Source organism: Meleagris gallopavo, chromosome 7, assembly GCF_000146605.3.
Source record: "Meleagris gallopavo isolate NT-WF06-2002-E0010 breed Aviagen turkey brand Nicholas breeding stock chromosome 7, Turkey_5.1, whole genome shotgun sequence".
Classification (NCBI taxonomy): Eukaryota; Metazoa; Chordata; class Aves; order Galliformes; family Phasianidae; genus Meleagris; species Meleagris gallopavo.
Window position 1 is genome coordinate 2,085,085 of NC_015017.2, and position 20,054 is coordinate 2,105,138.

Below are 20,054 nucleotides of genomic sequence, written 5' to 3' on the forward strand. Positions count from 1 at the left end.
TGCTTCTGCTGAATTAAGATAATATTAAAACCCCCTTAAAGGGTTTTTGTTTTGTAAACCAAACTACAGTGTTGCTTGGGAGTTACTGGCAACAAAGGATCAAAAGTGTCAAGAAAATTTTTGAATGTCTCTGAGAATGTACTGTATTTAGACTATCCTCTCAGTTCCTGACCCTCAGGTAAAGATTACATTCACACTCTGCAGCCCAGAATGTGCTTTTACATTTCAGGTCATTGAAGCCACCTTGGTATACTAAGCAAGTTGGCATTTAAGATCTCTTTAATGTCTACACAGCAAGTTCATCAGGCCTTTGGGCAGACCTTTGAGGTTTCTTCCCATCTCATTATTTATAAAGCATTGGTGCACTCCTAGTTATGATACTTATCCACTTTACAGCATTATGAGCAAAGGAAAGGCTCCATTTCTCTTCTTTCATCTGTTTATGATGTGATACGTTCCAAAGCAGATCACATCAGCGACTGTTATGGTATCCTTAATGCACTGTGATAGTCGCATCACGGGAGGAGCTGCTGTAAAGCATATCGCTGATGTACGTCCCTGTTACATGCCACATTACTCTGAGTCTGTGGGAACCTTACTCGGCTACCTCGCTCTGTCTCTCAGCTGGCACAGATTATTGAAATTTATGCATTGAAATATTTGTATGTCACTTTTTCTTATTTTTTTTTAATACTGTACAAGAGCTTCCTCTAGATGCGAACATAAAAGCGGGAGCCTGGTTTTAGGTGAAAACAGCTACATATATAACCAAGATAACAGACTGCCTTCATTTTCTCCCTAATCATCCATTGTAGTTCAGTTATCTATTCAGAACTACTTCCATGTTTTGTGTGAAAATTTATTTCATGTGCAGTTTTCACAGTGTTCCCTAGAAGAGGGGAGAAAAAAAAGTCTCTTATGATTTCTTGAGCTATATTTAAAATAATATTGCATTCAGTATATCCGTAATACAGGAGAAAATTAGTGTTGACAAATTGCAAATTAATGGAATCTTTTAACCCCAGTGATTGTGTATCAGATTGTAAATTGAAATTTGCGGTCTGCATTTAGGTACTGGCACAGTGCAATTTGGTTATACACTTAAGACATCAAGATAAATATGGTTACACATGAATAATGAAATCCCTTAGATATATGTTTGCTATTCTTTGCATATTTGTAGATATTGGTGTCAAGTAAACAAGCAAATGTACTCTTGTTTTAATATTTTCATTCAACTGTTCTAAAACAGCTGTTGGCTTTGTTAGGTAATCGTTGTAGGTAATATTTTTTTCCCTACATGTTGACGTTGACAACTCAAGAAAGGGGAGTGGGCTATATGTGATTCATGCAAAGTCTAGAATCACACAGTGAAAGCTCACCTTCTATTTGGCAGTCAGCACAGTGAGAGATTTTGATTTAACTTTTGCAAGGATATTCATGTGCCTCTTCATCAGTGTATAGGTAGAAGTAATGAGGCTGTGAACACAGCATTTTCGCAGTGGTCACTAAACAGTTGGTGAAAGGTGGCCATCCATTGCAGTTTTACTTAGGATTCTCATAAGGTCTCTCCTTGTGCATCTTAACAGGAACCATCCTCGTCTGCTGTTCACATTGCTTTTTTGATGGGCTTTTGGATTTGGCAGAAAATTTCTGGAGTCCTTAAAATTTTGTCTTCAATCTCAGGGGGCTGTTTTCATTCCACACAGTTGCACAGAACAAAAAAGCTTGGATTTGTATTGAGAAAAGACTCAACCATCTTGCAGATCTTACAGTTGTCCCCGCACAATCTGCATTCTCAACAAACCTTTTCCTGGCATCTGCAGTGTTTCCCACAGCTGTATGTCACATAGCTTTTCCTTAGCTTAACATGGAGTAATTTCAGAGTTGATACCTTTTATCAAATTTACCTTAAAAATTATTACATTGAGTGTCGTACAATGAAAACAAAAGTTTGCCATAATTTATGATATTTTAGAGTCAGAGCCTACAGTTGCAGGATAATTATCTAGAAAGCCTTAAGTCAGTAAACCTAGGTTGGTAATTAATGTTTTACAGTAATAAATCCTGCAGTGTCTTAACACCTGAGGGGGAAATACTGCTTGCTCTATGGCATGACTGAAAAGCTGACCAAGATGTGCAAAAACAGCATCTGTTTTGGAGTTCACTTGAGCAGGCCCAAAGTTAGAAGAAACTTGAGTTCAGAATGCTTTTGTGGCATTAAGTTGTTCATCCTCGTTGGATAACTTTACTGACAAAGATGGGATTAAACCATTTCCTAGCCTGCTTTGCCAGACCTGAGGACCCCAAGCTGGAGCTGTAGGCCAGCCGTGCTGCCAGGCCTCGCAGGGACGCATGGTGTCTGTGCTGCGGCTGTGCCATAGGGCCACTCATATCCGTTGGGGTTGTTTAACTTGTAAAGAAGTAATAAGCTTAATAGGTTGACTTTATTTAATTATTAATGACCCCTTTCTGTCCTTACAGCTCATAAAACACCCTGTAGGTTGGCAAAACACTCATAATATTGATCAGGAGCCAGAGAGATATTTATTTCCTCTTTGCCCCGGTGCACATAAATCTTGGTTCTCTGCCTCCTTCTCTCGGTACGCGGGATTTACAGTGGCCTGCTTCTTGAAAGCTTTCTGTAATTAAGGAATAAATAGCCATCGGTCTTTGTTTGCTGTCTGGAGCCCTCTTGTTTGCCAGTGCCCTACATATCCCTCGTGGGCCCGTGTGCCTTCCCCCTTAGCAACGCAGCCTGGGAGAGAAGGCATGCATGCTAGGAAGCAGTCAACTGCTAAGCACTCACTTTGCAATAGAGTGGGGTCTTCTCCTGCAGAGAGAGGAAGCCCCTGTGTTTTCTCAGCATATTGTTCCCAACTCCTCTTCCATGCCTCTCCTCCCAGTTCCTGCTTTGCCTGGGACAGGAAGACACTTTGGAAATTCCTTGCTGCTAGCCCTTTCTTCCTGCCTTCTCTTCATCTCCCCTCTTCTCTTTGCAAGTTGCAATTAAAAGCATCATGAACCTTCCCAAACTTTTCAGTTCTTTCCCTCACAACGTTTCGCTTCCCTTTTACCCATCACAGCGCGGCATCGCCAACTCTTACCAAAGTGACGCTGTTTATCAGACATCTGTGGGGTCATTGCAAAGGGTTTTCCTTAAATGACAAGCCCTGGCACGATCAGCCACCCAGCCCTGACAGCAGGGCTGCATCGGTCATTAGGTGATGTATGCTTCTTGCATGCTGGACCACAAAGCTAATGACATATTCTGGGACGCTCCCAGAGTTCAGGAGCTATGGGAGTTAGATTTACTTCATTTTGTTGGAACAGACACATTAACTTTGTCAGCTGTCCAACAGCAGAGAAAATCTGGCAGTTCTCCTGCTGAGTCGGCCAGGTTATTGCCGCATTAAATGTTGCACTTGAGTAAGCATCCAGAAATGGCAGCACACGAGCATGGCACCCACACGGCACAGACGTTTGGGTGAATGGCAGTAGAGAGAACAGTTAGAGGCCTGCTCTGTTGCAGAACAGTTCTTTTTAGTAAGAGAGAAGAAAATATTTAACAGTTTTCATCAAGATGGGTGAGCCAGGCACCGCTCTGGAAAGGACTGAGCTGCACAGGGCCAAGCTCCTAAATGAGCATCTCTGGTGCAAGCTCACAAGCAAAGAGTGAAAAGTAGGTCTGAAAGGAAACTGTGCTCTAAGCAAATCTGCTTTTTATGTTCTCTCATGCTACCTAGTTAACCCTCCCCCTCACAGTGCCCAGTATTTATGTTTCAAGATAATAATGATGTGATGTGGCTGGCAGAGTAATTTAAATAATTGGACATTATCTTGAGAAGCAAGCACCTAATGAGATGAAAATAAACTGAGAAGTGAAATTTTCATCTGTTTCTAATAACTCTTACCTATGTACAGTATCACTGCTCTATCAGGGTTTTCATTATTCGTACCAGTGATGGAGACTTGCAGAGCTCAGTGATGGTTTTAGGCCAGAGCTTAGTGGGTTATATCCCTTTCCTACAGAATATTTTGCAATCTTACCCTGTTGTTTTTGGCCCTTGTATAGCCAGGAAGTTTTTAAGCTTTTCTCAGAAGTCTGAGTTTGAATGGACAGCTTCAGAGAGATAAAGCTCAAACAAAGCCAGATCTTACTTTCATTCTTCTTTCTATAATTTGACTTTAATCTGATCTTGAAAAAGGGATTCTGCTGAATTTTAGTAGCTCAATAAGTAAGCAGAGTAGTCTTGTTCTGGCTTACAGATGTCACGTGAAGACAACTAGAACTGAAACTGTATTTTTGAGGGTGTTGTTTAGAGTGGAAGTTACCAGAATTACAAGAAAAGGAGGAAAATGAGAGAAATATTTACTAGCAGGTGTTTAATTGTACATTCCCTTTATTTTTAGAGATTGGTTCAGTATCTTCTGATTAGTTGCTCTTCCTCTCATTTCCTTGTACTCTTATTCAGTTGATTTATTTAAAGGTATGTCAGTGCTGGCTGAAGCGAAACACTGTGCCTCCTCTTCCTTCTTATTGCTGACCGCTCCAATAATTCATTTTTTAGCTCATTAGCTAACAGGGGATGTGAACGGTGGTCCTCCAGGGGACTGGAATGAGGCCAAGTGATCTGCTGCTGACAACTCTGCTCTTGGACTGGCCTTCCTATGGGGATATGAAACCTCAACCAAGGCGGGCTGTGGACCCCAGAAGTGTGACTGTGGCATCAGAGTGCATTTATGTTGTATTGTCAGGTTCTAAGATGGATGCATGCAGTGGAGCTGAAGCTGTTGTCCTAGAAAGTCCCCTTGTCATTTGAAATGAAATGGTTTGTGCCAGGAATGGAGAGAGGAGGTCTGTGGATGTTGGCTTTCTAGAATATGTTTCAGAAATGGTCCTTCTAAATTTCTGTTGTACCAGCCCACGAGGTATGGGCAAGCATGCTCCTCCTCCTACCCTTGTCATTAAGTGTAATTATCTGTGAGAAAATCCAAACAACATATCTTTCCTTGTACCCAGTTTGAACAGTTGAACAGGATCTTAATCTCATTCCATAGACAATGTCAGTGACATGCTGCCCCCAAATGTCTGAGACTTTTAAAACATCTCGGCTTTTGTTGGTAGTGTTCGCTGTGTTCCCACCACAGCACTGGAGTCTGGGGGATGCTCTCCCATCACTTGGTCTGGCTTGCTTTTGCACTGCTCCCATGCAGCACAGGGCAGGTGTGCTGCAACAAATTTGTAAAACAACAGCCTAAAACTCTAAAAGCTCCACCTGAAATCTCTGTTTCCACAGACTAGTTTATGATGAATAGTTTGTGATGAATAGTGATTAGAGGTGGGAGGCTGGTGTCACACAGTTTGAGTTTAAACAGAAGGGACTTCTCTTCCAGCCATGGTCATACGGCATCTGGAGGCTAAAGTTGCTCAGAGGTGGTCTGTGAAGATGGGGGGGGGGTTTGTTTACAGACTCAACAGCACTAAAAAGATTGTGGTAGTTACGATGCAGACAGAAAATGAAGTATATTCTGCCTTTTGGGTCTGTGGGCATATGAGAAATAAATCCCCATATGAGAAATTTCTCCCCATATGAGAAATAAGCCTGGACGTGTGCCACTGGTGTGAAACAGGGCTGACTCAGTCGCTTCATTTTTCAGTCTGGCGTGTTTAAATGTGGAGTGGGTGTGTTGGTTACACTCTCAATACCTCAGTACATAAAAAATTGACAAGAATTTTATTAAACACTAGCTGGATACTGGTCCTAGAGGTGTTGTGATGCTGCAGGAGTGCACATTTTATTGTAAATAACTGTATGTGTGTCACTTCAACCTCCTCAAAGCGCTGCCACTGTATTTTTACCTTAAAACAACACAGCTAACAGAGGAGTTAAGGATCACAGTGGTAACAGAAGTCGATTTCTTTCCCCTCTCCATCTTGAGTACCTGAACTGATCCTGTTTATCAGATCCTGCCATCAAAGGTTAATTTGCGGTCTCCTAAATGTTTTCTTTTGTGTGTGTGCCTTTTAGCTTGCAGGAGTCATTCAAAGGTTTAATTTAAGCACAGCGCTTTTTGTGTTAATTATCTGTTTGCACTTTTTCTCTGAAAAAACCTGTACCTGTCTGTAGGGTGGATTGTCATTGGTGCAGAGAAGAGCATGCTTTGGGAAGCTCTGCATGAGAGCATCCAGAGAGGTCACAGTAAGGTCACTCCGCATGTACCAGGAAATGATGCAAAACTAATCCAGATTTGCTGTTGGAAGGATCTGTTTACATAAGTATTTAAAAACAGATTAGGGCTAACCTGACACTAGATTACTGGGAGTAGTGTAAACAGTGCTGAAAGGCGTAAACAGAGCTTTTCCTTTTGTGCTCCGGAGGAAAAAATATGTCACCAGTAACGAGTTGCCTTGCTAGATGATGTATATGGTTTTCACAGGCTGCACAGATTACCCCAGGTACCTTCAAATGGGGCTTTGTCTAGGACTAGATCTCTTAGATCATATAATTGTATGTTAATTTTTGAAACGGGGAGTGGAGGCAGTTGTTTGTAGTCCTCGTTATCCTGTAACATAATAGCATCCAGAAAGCTTTTGATAGTTATTTGACGTTTCAGGAGGAAATGGCGCTTCAAAGTACTGTTCTGATAGTTTGCATTTTGGAAAAACAAACAGAAGAATCCTCCATATGTCTTTTGCATTGGAAACACGACTCGGTTTTTGAAAGAGGAGGCACCTCTGCAAGCAAGGCTGTGCCTTGCAGGGGTTGCTCTGCTGTTTGAAATGCAAGCCCAGGTGCAGGAGGGGTGGCTGAGAGCTGTCAGTGCCATGCTGGTCACTTCAGGTTTCAAACACGGACATTTTGTACATTCTCTGTACTGTGTTTTGCTGCACACCTTAACTCTAACGTGGACACCATCTGCCTGATTTGTTTTCTTTCTTTCTTTCTGTTGATTGCTATTTGCTAGCATGCTGGTAGGCAGCAAAACCAGGCTGGAGTGACGTATTCTCTTTGGCTTCTCTAGGGAGGAAAAAGAGCGCTGGATACGTGCAAAATACGAGCAGAAGCTCTTCCTTGCCCCGCTGCAGTGCCTGGAACTTTCTCTTGGCCAACACCTCCTGAGGGCTACAGCCGAAGAAGATCTGCGCACGGTCATCTTGCTCCTGGCCCACGGCACACGGGAGGAGGTGAATGAGACCTGCGGAGACGGCGATGGGCGCACGGCCCTGCATCTGGCCTGCAGGAAGGGAAACGTGGTGTTGGTGCAGCTTCTGATCTGGGTGAGTGCTTGCTCATCGCACGCTCTGTAAAGATGGTAAATTACCCCCCCTTCCGTCTGTTGCCATTGGTAGAAAGTAAACAACAGACTGAGGAAGGAGAGATTTCCTTAGCACCTATTGGAAGTGCCATTTGAAATACCTCGGTGACTAATTTTGTTCGAGCTATAAGACACTCCCCGTAGAAACCTTTCTGTGTGTAAGTCACCAACGTTCTGCTCACTTCCCTCTCTCTCCCCTCCCTTTCACCAACCTCAGCTCAGCTCCAGCCTTCCTGGCCTGAGCTCGCTCCCTCTGTTGTAACTCTCTGTCTGCACCAGAGCTTCAGGTGGCATCTCTTCTTTCTCCAGTACGGCGTTGACGTGATGGCACGCGATGCCCATGGGAACACCGCATTGGCCTACGCCAGGCAGGCTTCGAGCCAGGAGTGCATTGATGTTCTCCTCCAGTACGGCTGCCCCGACGAGCGCTTCGTCCTCATGGCCACTCCAAATCTGTCCAGGAAGAACAACAACAGGAACAACAGCAGTGGAAGGATGCCCACCATCATCTGAGGAGCTCACTCGTGTATTCGCTGACCTGAATTACATCCGCGGCCTCATATTCCTCCATTCCCATCACGGCTCTGCTCTGTGAGTCCAATAACTTCCCTTTTCCCTTTACCCTTCGGTGCATCCCTGTCCCATCCAGAAACAGCACATCTGGATAGCACGAGGGGATGAGAAGGAGCAAAAGGGGCTGCAGAGAAAGCAGTTGTTTCAGTGACAGCTCTCGAACGATGGAAACAGGACAGCAGAAGCGTGCGAGAGCGCGTGGGTTCTGTAGGACACGGCGCGTGGCACGGGACCATGGGGACAGTTGTCCCTGGGCACAGGCTCTACAAGTGCAGAAGGCAGGGGTGGAGGGAGGTGAGAGCGGGAGCGAGAGGAGAAGAAAGAAGAAATGGTAACTTTCCATAACTGACAGTTAAGCACATCAGTACATTTCACCTCTACCAAACGGAACGGTTGGATTTCATTCTCTTCTCTGAAGAGCTTGACGGCATAAATCAGAAGCAAGCACAGAGTTTGTCAGGTTTGAAGCTCCTATGATGGTATGTGTCAAATCAGTTGTAGCTAATCTGTCCAGGGAGAATACTGGCTTCATTACACTTGTATAGTTGAGTTCTTCCAGCATTACCGCTGTTTAATAGAACATGATTAGTCATCACGGAGAAAAAAGCATATTAGCTGAGGAGGTAGTTACATGGCACGCTTCGGTGATTGCTTGGATGTGATTGCAATATTCTTAGAAGCATCATATTATCTCAGACATGTTCTTTCGAGCCCTTGGAGCCCTCCTTTCTAAATTCACTGTCATAATTTAGTATCTGTTTAATTTTTCAGTCCAAAGAGAGGAAATGAGTTGCTGAGTGTTATTTGACTGCAGTCTCCTTGGTGTAAAAACAAAATGGAAAAAATAAATAAGAGTAACTATGAAACACAAAAAGGAATAATGAATACTGCTAAGGAAAAGCATTTCAAGTACATTTAGTAAAATTAATAAATGCATTAAAGGCTAATATTTTTCCAGCCAGCAGAAATACGTTCTGTCATTTTGCCAAGGTAAACGTGTTGAGTTTTTGGTCACTCCTGTGATGCATTGCCTAACTTATACAGATTTTGTATTGTGTCTTTAGATTATATGTATGTAAAATCTATTTGAATAAAAAATCATAAATATGCATTGATTTTTTTTGTACAGAAAATGACACCTCTGTTAATTTATAAACTGTAGTGGATGTGAACTAAATAATGTGCAACTAGTTAGGATCTGTGGATTCCAGATCACTGTATGTTGAAAATATCCCCAGCAGTGAACTCTATTTCCATTGCAAGCCCTTGAGGAACATATCAGAATGAGATTATGGCACGCTTGGCATGAAAAAAGTATATATATATATATGTATGTATGTATATATATATGTGTGTGTGTATGTGACCGTTTAGAAAGGAAAAGAGGCTGTTTCTCAGCACTGTAAATATATTTTACTTCAGAAGTCACGACGCTTTCACAAGCCAAGACGAAAAGCCATAGTCTGGATGTGTGCAGATCAGACAGGATTAGTTTCAGGATTGATAGCCTTCACCGAGGCGGGCAGGGCATGACTGCCCTAACTCTGAACCTGGCTGCTTTCTGGGAGAAAAAGGGCTTGTTGTAGCCTGGGCAGTTCATTTGAGTTCCAAGTTTTAATACTTGACTTGATTTTTATTGTTTTATTATTATTATTGTTTGTATTACCAGACAGATCCTGGCTTGTGCCATTTGCTTCAAAACCAGGTTTCTGGCACAGGGAAGCAGGCTGTACGTTTTTTTGGCGGACTGAAAAGTAATTTTTAAGTGGCATATGGCAATGTGGAGATGGGGGAAGGGTATATCACAGAGAAAGTTGAAAACTCAACTGAATTAGATGGCAAAGGAGCAATTATGTGAAGTCAGTGAGGTGCACACAGCATAGTAATTTGGAAATCTACCTGCTCCTTATGTATTTCCCAAGCCTTCAGTGTTGTTCTTCCTTGGGGCTCTGTATTTCATTTAATATACGAATGGGAGGACGATAGCAATTGCTAAACAAAATATAGGTCGACACAAAATGAGAAGGAAAAAAATTATTCTGGGTATCTTAAGGAAGAAAGAAAGAGAAAATTACAGGTTGGGTATAAAATCATAAAGTCACAGAGGAAAAGCAAGCCCAGAGGTGAAAGCTTGAGAATACTGACTGGCTTTCCCTGTTCTGTGCTGTTGTCATTCCGTACTTTGATACTGTACTGACCTCTGACCATCGGGGGGTCTTTCTCCATCCAGCCTAGACTGGCTGCATCAGATTAATGCTACATCTGATTCTGTTCATGCTAGGATTTTATTTTATTTTTTTAACTTTTGAGGGATAATTGCTATTTCTCCATCATTCCCATGCAGCTCTGATAGTGATGGGTGGTCCCTCGGTGATAGGACGGCCCATTGAAGGTTCAGCTGAGCAGGATGCTGCAAGCCCCCATGTCTTGGTGCTCACAAGCTTTCCACCCGTTCCAGGGGGCACGGTGTGAATTGGGGAAGTGCAGCACATGTTCCCAGAGGTGCAGGCTGCCTGCTGTTCCCCTGGGAACACCCAGCATGTTTCTCTTGGAAAATCAAGTCCAATGTTTCAAATACGTTGTAGGCAAATTTGCCGCGGTTAAGTTCTCAATGCTTCTTCCATTTCAGAGCTTATTTTTTTCCTAATTGAAAATATTTTCTGTACATAGGTGAAGTGTTCTCTTCAGGCCACCTTTATGAGTGTAAGATGTGAGAAACAAGGACAGCAGCCAAGCTGTCATGCAGGCTTCAGGTAGAAGAATTGTACGCTCCTTTCATTAGAAGAATTCTGCAGGTGAACCTTGGAAAACAGAATTTTTTTAGGAGAGGAACTTCCACTGTATTATAGGAAAAATGATGTATCAAGCCTAGCCAACTAATAACCTCATACTTTAACTAAGCCGTGACACAGTTGCTTTTAACCTAAACATAGCTTTCTCTTGGATGTATCAGCATTGGCAGTGATGATGTCAAAGCAGTGCTCTCATAGGCTGTGCTTGGCTTCCCCAGGGAAGAACTCCATCAGCCGAGCCCCGCTGTCCTTGGCTTCTTGCCATGAGGTTTCGGGACTCCGTGCTCTTTCCAGGCGGATGCGTTTGTGCTTTGCAGAGGGTGTTCTTGAAGCCATCCAGGTGCAGAGACAGGCAGTACATACAGAGGCTTTGAGAACCTGCAGGAGTTGTTCTGTCTTCTAACCTGTTCATTTTCAGGTCTTCGTTTTGCCTTCAAGCCCCCCTCTTGTTGCTTTTACGGAACCCACTTGTCAGACTGCTTACGCCCTTTCGAGCACATGATGGGCGAATTAAAAACAAATTGAAATCCAGTCAATAAGAAATCCCAGCAGAAATGCATTGACTAAATCTGTTAGCGTTATCTGAGGGAATTGAGATTGTGGCCGTGTTTCTCACCGAGCGCCCCACTGAACCCTTTTTGTGATCCCAGATCCTTTTAAATCCCACTTCCTCTGCACTTTATCCACCGTGACTAAAACACTAGATGGAAGTGTTTGCTATTAACGTCAGCACTTTTCTTCTATTTACATCGGGCTAATTGCTGTTGAAGAGCAGAGGTGAGCCGAACGCGTTGAATCTGGCAACTGAACCTTCACCTGCCGGGAGTTCAGTAGGGTTTACTTATTCCTCTCCATTTTCTTGGGAAGATACAGTCTTGCCCATTCAGAGATTTGGCCGAGGGCTCCCATTGCCAGATTTCTGGTTTCATTGCTAAAAGGGAGCAGAAGGAAAGCTATTTCTGGAGAATCTTGGTATACCCCAAGCTGAGAAGACCAAAAGAGCTAGTTGAAAGGAAGAGAGGGTTTGTAAGCATTTCTACTTGGCTGTAGTGTATAATAACCGTGTAAACATGAATATTGTTTACTCTGCTGTCTTTCCCCATTTCCTTAAATTATGTGTGTTAGTGCACGGAGCTTTAGCTGCACTTGGAGATTTCCCCTGGCAAGAAGAAGCTGTGTAATGTAAAGAAGGGAATAGAGGTGTGAGTGCAGATGCATTCTTAGCAATGATCTCCAGCACTGTAATGTAGTATAATTAGATGATACGGTTTTCAGATAGCTTCATCTTTTATATTTGTATGGAGATCGGGAAAAATGAAGTAATTTGTAGTTTCTAGTGTAAAGTAGTAATAGTGGAGACAAGCACAGATTTCACAGAGGGTTCCTTAGGGCCCTTCACAAATGTCTCGGGGAGCCGTGTTTGCACCTTAACAGGGAACGGGTGTTGGTTGTACTTGGAGTTACCCAAGGGGAAGAAGGAGAGTGCTGGGGACCAAACGTGGGGCACTTGGTCTGGATGCATGAGGACTTGCCCATTCCCATTTCATCGTCAGGACTGTTTGTTTCCCCCTGCTACAGCTGTTAGCACATGGGAGATCTCTGTCTGTTAGTCGTGGATCCTCTGTTGAACATCTTCCATTTCAGCCGATTCGTAGGTAAAATTTCTTGTAGGACTTTTTTGGCTATTCTTGTGTTTGCTGCATTGCAAACTCAATACCGCAGATTAAAAGGTTCTGCAAAGAATTTTGACTTCTAAGTTACCAAAACCAACAGTGGTTTTAATGATTTTATTAGAAGGACATCTCCTGTTTGAATAAGTATGGAATAGAGCAAACTATCCAAAGCTGTAGGTAGGTAAATCTGTTCTAGTTTTTGTTTGCTTTTTTTATCTTGGGCCAGTTTTTAAAGTGAATATTTGGTGATTTCATCTCATAATGGTTCCCTTGAGTTGGCTGAATAAGTCTCACATTTTAAACGGGGTAGGAGAGTTTTGGCTGAGATTTTCAGAGCTGTCAGTAGGTCTCATTTTGAGGGAAGGGTTGCATGATCTCTGAAAACGAGATGGCTTTTCTTCAGTGCCACCCTCAGCCCCAAACCACTACTCATGCTTTTGGTGATTTTGGTCCCTGCGTTTCATTTCAGGCTGAATAAACTCCCACGGTTTGCTCTTGTTCCCTGAGTGCTTGGGGGACGTTTCTTAGGGGCAGAGGGAGGAAAAATCTTTTCATCTTCATGCATTTCTCCTCTCTCCAATCCCTGTAGCATATTCAGGCAGTAGCGGTCGGTCCTGCTGATGTGCAATGCTTCAGCTTTCTCTTGGCCATGAACTTCGGGGCGTGTATTTGCTTCCAGTCCTAAGAGTTGCCTATTTTGCGATGCTTTGGAGCTAGTAATGTTTACCTGTGTGTTATGTACAAAGCGTGAAGGGGGGTGGGGGGCTTATCAAGGTCTAATGGCATGCCTTTGGGATGACCGTGTTGCTTGCTGGCAGTTGAATGCACCATCCGCTCTTTTGTGTGTGCCACGTTCTACAGAACTGATCAGTGTGTTTTGCTTCTGAGAACTCATCCTTCTGTCCTTCCCACCTCCCTCTGCCTGTTGTTAGGGTAGCTAAATAGTGTGAGGGCAACTGAGTGGGAAGCTCAGAGCAGCCCCAGTGCCTCGTAAGAAGCTGGAAGCGCTTCCCTGGTCTCTGATTGCCAGTTGAAGGGAGTGATGCTGGGCTGAAGGCAAGTCCCCAAGCCCAGGCAGTACTGAGGAAGGCTCTGGGTGCAGTTTGTCAAGTAGTTCCCACATCTAGAAGCTCAGTGACTGAGCTGAGTTGGTCATCAAGTGCAGTGAAGTCCTAAGGTAAAGCAGCGTATTGCATGGATGTCACTAACCAGATTAACTAAAAGTGCTTTGCATTCGTGTATGTGTGTTTCTGTATACACATATGTGCTCAACATACCTCTATCAGCCATCCTCTAAGTGTCCACGCACACATTTACACATCAGTCACAGCCCGAAGCTGGAGCCAGGTTTTCAGTTTGATGTTTATAAACAGGCACATTTCCCAGTTTGGCTCAGGCCAGCCATTTTCAGGAGTGCAGGAGGGCTGCACAGTGCCACACAGGGCAGAGAGATGCAGGAGCTGGCTCTGGAAAGCTTGGAGTTCACAAAGATACCTGGCTCAGAGCAAAAATTGAGCTCATTCAGATGGCAACAACTCGAATTCTGAAACTGGGACTGAACTGGCCACTTTGCCTGCGATGGGAACTGCAGCCCAGCAGCCTGTAGGCACAGGGGGAGGAGACATGGATGGGGATAAGGACAGAAGACTTGCTTCCCAGAGGCCCTATCTTTTTTAAAAATTTGCTCAAATTTGTGGCTGAATTTAAGCATGGGCCCAGGGGCTGCCCTCCTGCACCCGATCCAATGGTGTTGTGGGTCCTTCCTGCACCTACAGCATTATGGGGGAGGGAGACGTGGTGAGATGTTGGTGAGGAGCAGGGCACCTCCTCATCCTTACCCAGGTGTCTGTGGCCATTGAACTCTAACATGGTGCTTTGAGGGAGCCATAACCATCAGCTGACGTGTGCTAAGGCCTCGTGTACCGACAGCGCAGGGAGGCCTTTGTTCTCACAGCATCTCTACTCTTGCTTTCAGTTATGCTCATACTGGTGGGCAGCTTGGGCTGGGGTTCAGCACATCCTTACGGGCATTATCAAATCCAGGGCTGACTGGGAGAGGCTCGGATGCGCAAAGGTCATGGTTGGGTGTCAGCCCCACCAGCACCTCCGTGTCAGCCATCACCACCAGGACGTGTGTCCCATTTCTCCCTGTGTCCCCTTACACCCATGACTGATGCAAAAGGCCGGACTTGGTGTTCAGGGGTGCTCAGCCCCGTGTCGTTGCGTTCTTTTTGCTTTGTGATGCTTGTGTTTCTGGTTAGGACAGGGAGGAAGAGCACCCAGGTGAGTAGGGTCACCTGAGAACTGTGTTTGGGGTAGAGGCAGAGATACCTAGCACATGGCAGGCTTTAGAGCAAGGTTTGTTTGGGTTGGGTTTTGGTTTTTTTTTTTTTCTGTTTCTGTAAATAGTAATGTATAAATGATGACGAGACAGTGTGGAAATTATTAAAAAATACGTCTTTTGTTGTTGTTTTTATATTACCTCATTCAGCAAGTTTGTTTTACAATGACTCGATGCTTTATTTATATTGTTTGTACTGTAATTAAAACGATTGATAAACATTTCACTTTGCTTGTTGTTTCATATGATTTTGTTTTGATTACGTATGCCAGTTTGTATTATGTTTCCCTTTCCTCTCTCTTCGCATTGAGATTTTTGTGTCAGCTGTACAGTATTCCGAATTAAACAAAAAAAAACAAATTAAAAAAGGAAAAAAACAAGTTGTAAAGTACCACAGAGGGAGACTGCTATACTGTATAGTCTCTTTCTAATAAAGACAAGAAAACTTGTTCGTCACAGCTCTGTTCTTTGCGGTGTTATTGAGGGACACCTGCCCCAGCCCTGCTCCACCAGTATTAATGATGAGATACTGTCACTCCTCACCAGCAATAAAGATGAAGTATGATCCGAGACCTGGGATGTCAGAAGAGCTGGGAATGGTGCAAATTGATAAATTAAAAAGCAATAAGTCACCGGACTGTAATGGTGTATATCTAAGAGTTCTGAAAGCGCTTATGAACTAAGTGACAGATCTCCCAGCAAAAATACGTGGGCTTTCATTAAAAACAGCCCTTCTCCCCGAGGAGGGGAGAGCAGTAAACGTTGCACCTCGGCTTTAAGAGCCTCTGGAGGAGATCCAAGGAATTAGGCCAGTAACGGTTACATCTGTATCTGCTAAATTGGTTGAAATGATCATTTAAAATAAGAATAATAAAGCATCTTTAAGGTCATGGTATGGTATGGTCTAATCACTTCTTTGAGGGAAAATCACGACTCTCCATTACGATTCTGTGAGCGCCGAGTGAAGGGCAACCGGTTGACTTTTATTTACATTTGCAAAGATCTTTGCCTATGCACCATGTGAGAAGATACAGGGAATCTCAACAGACCCGAAGGGGTGCACTATAAGAGCCCTTGTGCAAGAAGGCTGTGACCAGAGCTGCTCTGGGACAGAGGGAATAGCGGGTAACATTCAGTCTTTTGTTCTTCAGCCCGTTAATGGGATAAAAGAGGTGGCTTCACATGCAATGGGGCTGAAGAAAAATGGAGAAGTTGAAGATCCGTGAGGATGCCGTGAAGAAGTTAGGGATGTTCAGGAATGAGGTTGGAGGAGCAGGGAAATTCCTTGTAGATGAGATGTGAAAAGGGGGATGTGGCAGCTATGGAATAAACCGTGGAGAGGAGCAGATGGGGAACATTTCAGGTTGGATATTAGGGGAAATCTCAGGAGGAGCAGTGCTGCAGTGGCACAGCTGCCCATGGAGTGGTGGAATCACCGTTCCTGGAGGTGTTCCATAACACTGGGGATGCGGCACTGAGGGATGTGGGCATGGTGGGGTGGGTTGGGGTTGGGCAAGGTGAATGGTTTTATGATTCTATGACCTTTTCCTAGTCCAATGACCAACACGTGGGGTCTAATTAGGGTTTGGTGAAGTTTCCTCCTTCTTGCTTTTTAATTCTCAGTGCTCATAAGAGGCTGCACCAGCAGTGGTGGGATGAAAAACAGCAGGATGGCTTGTGGGTTATTTTTTTTTTTTTCCTCTTTTTTTCTGTGTATTTTGGGTCTACATCACTGTTCTGTCACGCAGCAGCTATACCGCTTTGTTCTTGCAAGGTTTTCCACCATGTTTAACCCCATCATGTGACAAATCACCCAAGCAGGAGGTAGGTGCTTTTTCTGTTCTACCTTTCAATGGGGACTTGGAACGCGAGCGCTTGTTTTGGATTCCTCAGTGTGTAAAGCTGTGGAACCACTTCTCTCAGCCATCACCAGTCCTCCCCTTGTAAGGGGTGCAGTGTTTCATTTGGTGATGGGCATGGCTGCCTGTTCCTGCTAAGCACCTCCTGGGACCCGGCTGCCCACGGGAGATGCAGGCACTGGGAGGTGTGTGGGGGAAGGGGCTGAGCAGCATTACAGCTCTTTCATTTCATTTCTCACCTACCCCAAACCCACCCCCACGCACCCCTGGAACACTCTCAGCTGGTGGCATTCACAGATGCCTGGGAAGAAAAGGAAATATTCTACTAGAAGGCAACAGAGGTCGGAAAGAGATTTTGAAAGAAAGCTATTGCCTCCAATAATAGGAGCAGGGGGACCCCCCTTTTTTTTTTCTTCTTTTTTTCTCTCTCTTCTTTTTTTTTTAAAGAACAAAGCAGTAATTACTGTGGGGACCAGACTGCCATAAGGCCTTGCTGTGTGTTTCCACCCATGCCTACAAAGGCTTTGCTTTGATGGATCCTGGGAGCAATCGTTCAAGAAACCTGCTCCGGAGCCCAAAGACTCCTACACTGGAGGTACTGCATGCTGTTAGCTCTCATTTAAAACCATCCCCTTGTCTGTTGTGCTGTTTCTTACTCATTTTTGGCCACGCACCACCCACCGCCTCACCATGTCAGCATCCACTCCTTGGTCTCCGTCAAGCATTGGTGGTCAGCAGGTGCCATTTTTTTCTGCATGGAGGAATTCAGTGACACACCTTCGCTTCCCGTGCATTTCCATGTCAGGTGCCATTCTGTCAGCCTCTGCTGCCATCGGTCACACGGCAACAAAACATAATGGGATACAATGGGAGGGTTCAGCCTCTACTGCTGTACAACCAGCATCCACCTCTGACACTGTGGGCTGACACCACAAAACAGGAGGCACTACTTCCAGAGCAGCCCTTGTAGTCACGTAAAATCAGGTAGAGAAGCCTCAAATCAATCAGAGATTCTCACCGTGAGGTACTTTCCTTTAGCTGTTGCCCCCCACCAGCTCAGGCTGCCCAGGGCCCTATCCATAGCCTTGGGCACCTTCAGGGTAACCCACAGCTCTCTGGGCAGCAGTGCTGGGGCCTCACCGCCCTCTGAGTGAAGAATTTCCCCCAGAACGTGGCTTTGCAGTGCACAGCTTGCGTGATTTAGCAGGAAGGACTGCATGGTGTCTGAGGGAAATGGAATTACTGCTGGGGAAACCTCCAAACGTGCCGTAGGAAAACCACAAACCACTTTGTATCAGCAATAGGACTGGAAAACCCACCAGGCAGTAATTTATCTCGCCTAATGTCCAGTAAAGCCCTTAATTGGCCAATAAATGTGGTCGCAATAACTGCACTTGACATGCAACGCTGCTGCCAGCAATTAGCACTTATTTATTTGCATACTGCCCTGACCAATCTGCGCTCCTCCATTTCCGGATCTGTTTGTTTTTAAGCCAGGGAGACTCCTTGTGTTGGCCAAAGAGAGGATGAGGAGAGCCAAAGGGATCGGAGGAGCAGGCCCACTGCCCACATTCCTCAGTGCCACGTCCCCGTGGTTCCTGAACACCCCCAAGGATGGTGATCCCACCACCACTCCCTGGGCAGCTGTGCCACTGCCTCCCTGCTCTTTCTGAGAAGAAATTGTTCCTAATATCCAACCTGAACCTCCCTCAGCACAAGCTGCATCCCCGTGGGGACACAGGGGCTGTCAGCTGCCCCATCTGAGTGAGCTCCTCTGGGCGCTGTGAAAGCAGATTTTGGTGCAGGCCTTCCTCCATACTTCACCTATTGCTCTGCACATCCACCTGGTAACGGGCAGGCTGATGGACTGCAGATTTCCCTGTAACTGAGCTTAATTAGTAAGCTAATCAGGTCTGGAGATGGTTCCAATTTATTTATTGGCTACTGCGCCGAGGTTCATGCCAGGTGAACAAATATGATGGGATTTTCCCCATCTCCAGCACCCGGAGCATCCCCTTCTCATCTCCCTCCGGCCACTCGAAGGCATTACGAAGGGGGGTATTAATTTTGCCAAAGTGTGGGGCGAGATGAAAGGGAAGAAATGGCAAAGCAGCCGGAGAAGGCTCTGAGCGTGGCCAAACCCACTCTTGGCTGCAGCATCCCTCCCTGCAGCCCCACAGGGGTGTGCAGCCCCAGGACCGAGCATCCCTCCCACTGGGTGTAAGAGCTGAGCTATGCAGGGAGAAGGGGAACACGGGGCATGAGGAGCTGGAAGACCCCAAATAAGGCAGCACTGCGGGAGAGGGGATTTTCTGCACCGTCCCTCAGAGACCGCTCACCAAATGGAGACAGTTATTAGAGGGAGTAATTGGGATCAGCTCGCTTTACAAATGTTACTTTGCAGAATGAGGCAGGAAGACAGATCGATCTCAACTATTATTCATTAAGGAAAGTCCTTTATAAATCCCAAATTAACAATTTCTCTTAGAGAGCCTTCCTATTACCCTTCTTTCGCAGGAACTTATTGCCGCTTTGGAAATGTTGAAATATGAAAATAATTGGGGAGGGGGAGAAAGAGCAGTTGTGGGCTTCAGAGCTCATCATCGATGGGAAAAATAAAGAATATAGCTGTGTGCCTTAAAATCAGCCCTTATTCGGGGTGGTAACATCCTGATAGATGCTATCAGACCACAGCCGCAGCATCGCTCGGAAGAGCCCAAGCCCCGAGTTCTCCTTTCGCTCTGTTAATTGATGGGATGGGAGCATCACAAACTCTCCATCCCTCCGTCCTTTAGGAACGCAGCCCCTTGGTGCAGCTCCTGAGCCTGAGCGGGGCTGCTCAGAGCCGGAGGAAAGTTCTGTGAGCAGCTTTGCAGAGCCGGAGGGAGGGCGCGATGGGATCGGGTCAGTGTAATCCTGTTTTATCCATTGTAATTCAGGCAGGCAAGGAGACCTCAAACTATAGGGGAAGGGGCTTTGAGAACCTCAGCGGCCCTGCCACAAAGCCGGAGGCTGAGGCCGGGACAAAAGCTGGAGAGAGGATGAAGTGGCTCGAAATAAATAGATTAAGGCTCTCTATGGGCCGGGCGTAGCAGGAGGGAGAAAAGAGCAAGCGAGGGGCGGCGGGGGGGCAGGAGGGGACATGGGGGCTCAGCTGCAGGACCCCAACCTCTAGGAGGGAATTTGTCCTGGGCCCGGTGGGATTTCCCCATCTCTGTGCTGCTACATCCCATACACACACGGTTCTGAGTGCTTTGGAGCCGCAATTGGGCTTTACGAGGCAATTTATAATTCATACAGGTTGTCTTCCTGCATATGGCGATGCTTTTGCACGTTGGGGTGCCGGCTGTTTTACGAGGGAGATGGAGAGCTTTGCATCCACTGCTGCTTGTCGGCCTGAAAGGGATGTGGATGAGGATGGGACTGAGCCCCATTGATGGGAGCTGACCCCACAGCGGGATCCCCCATAGGGCACATTGCGTATCTCCTGGGGATG

General features: G+C 45.3%; 1 protein-coding gene across 6 annotated transcripts in view; it reads left to right on the top strand.

Moving 5' to 3' along the window:
* The window catches only part of AGAP1 (ArfGAP with GTPase domain, ankyrin repeat and PH domain 1), a 290,613-nt gene extending 275,458 nt beyond the window's left edge, over positions 1-15,155 (top strand). For all 6 annotated transcript variants that reach the window (XM_010713235.3, XM_010713236.3, XM_019616860.2 and 3 more), the window contains 2 exons: positions 7,027-7,282; positions 7,630-15,155. In XM_010713235.3, the coding sequence (XP_010711537.1) occupies positions 7,027-7,282; positions 7,630-7,833 (460 nt within the window). In that variant the 3' untranslated portion in view covers positions 7,834-15,155. The remainder of the gene's footprint in view (positions 1-7,026; positions 7,283-7,629) is intronic.
* Positions 15,156-20,054: the final 4,899 nt, after the last annotated feature.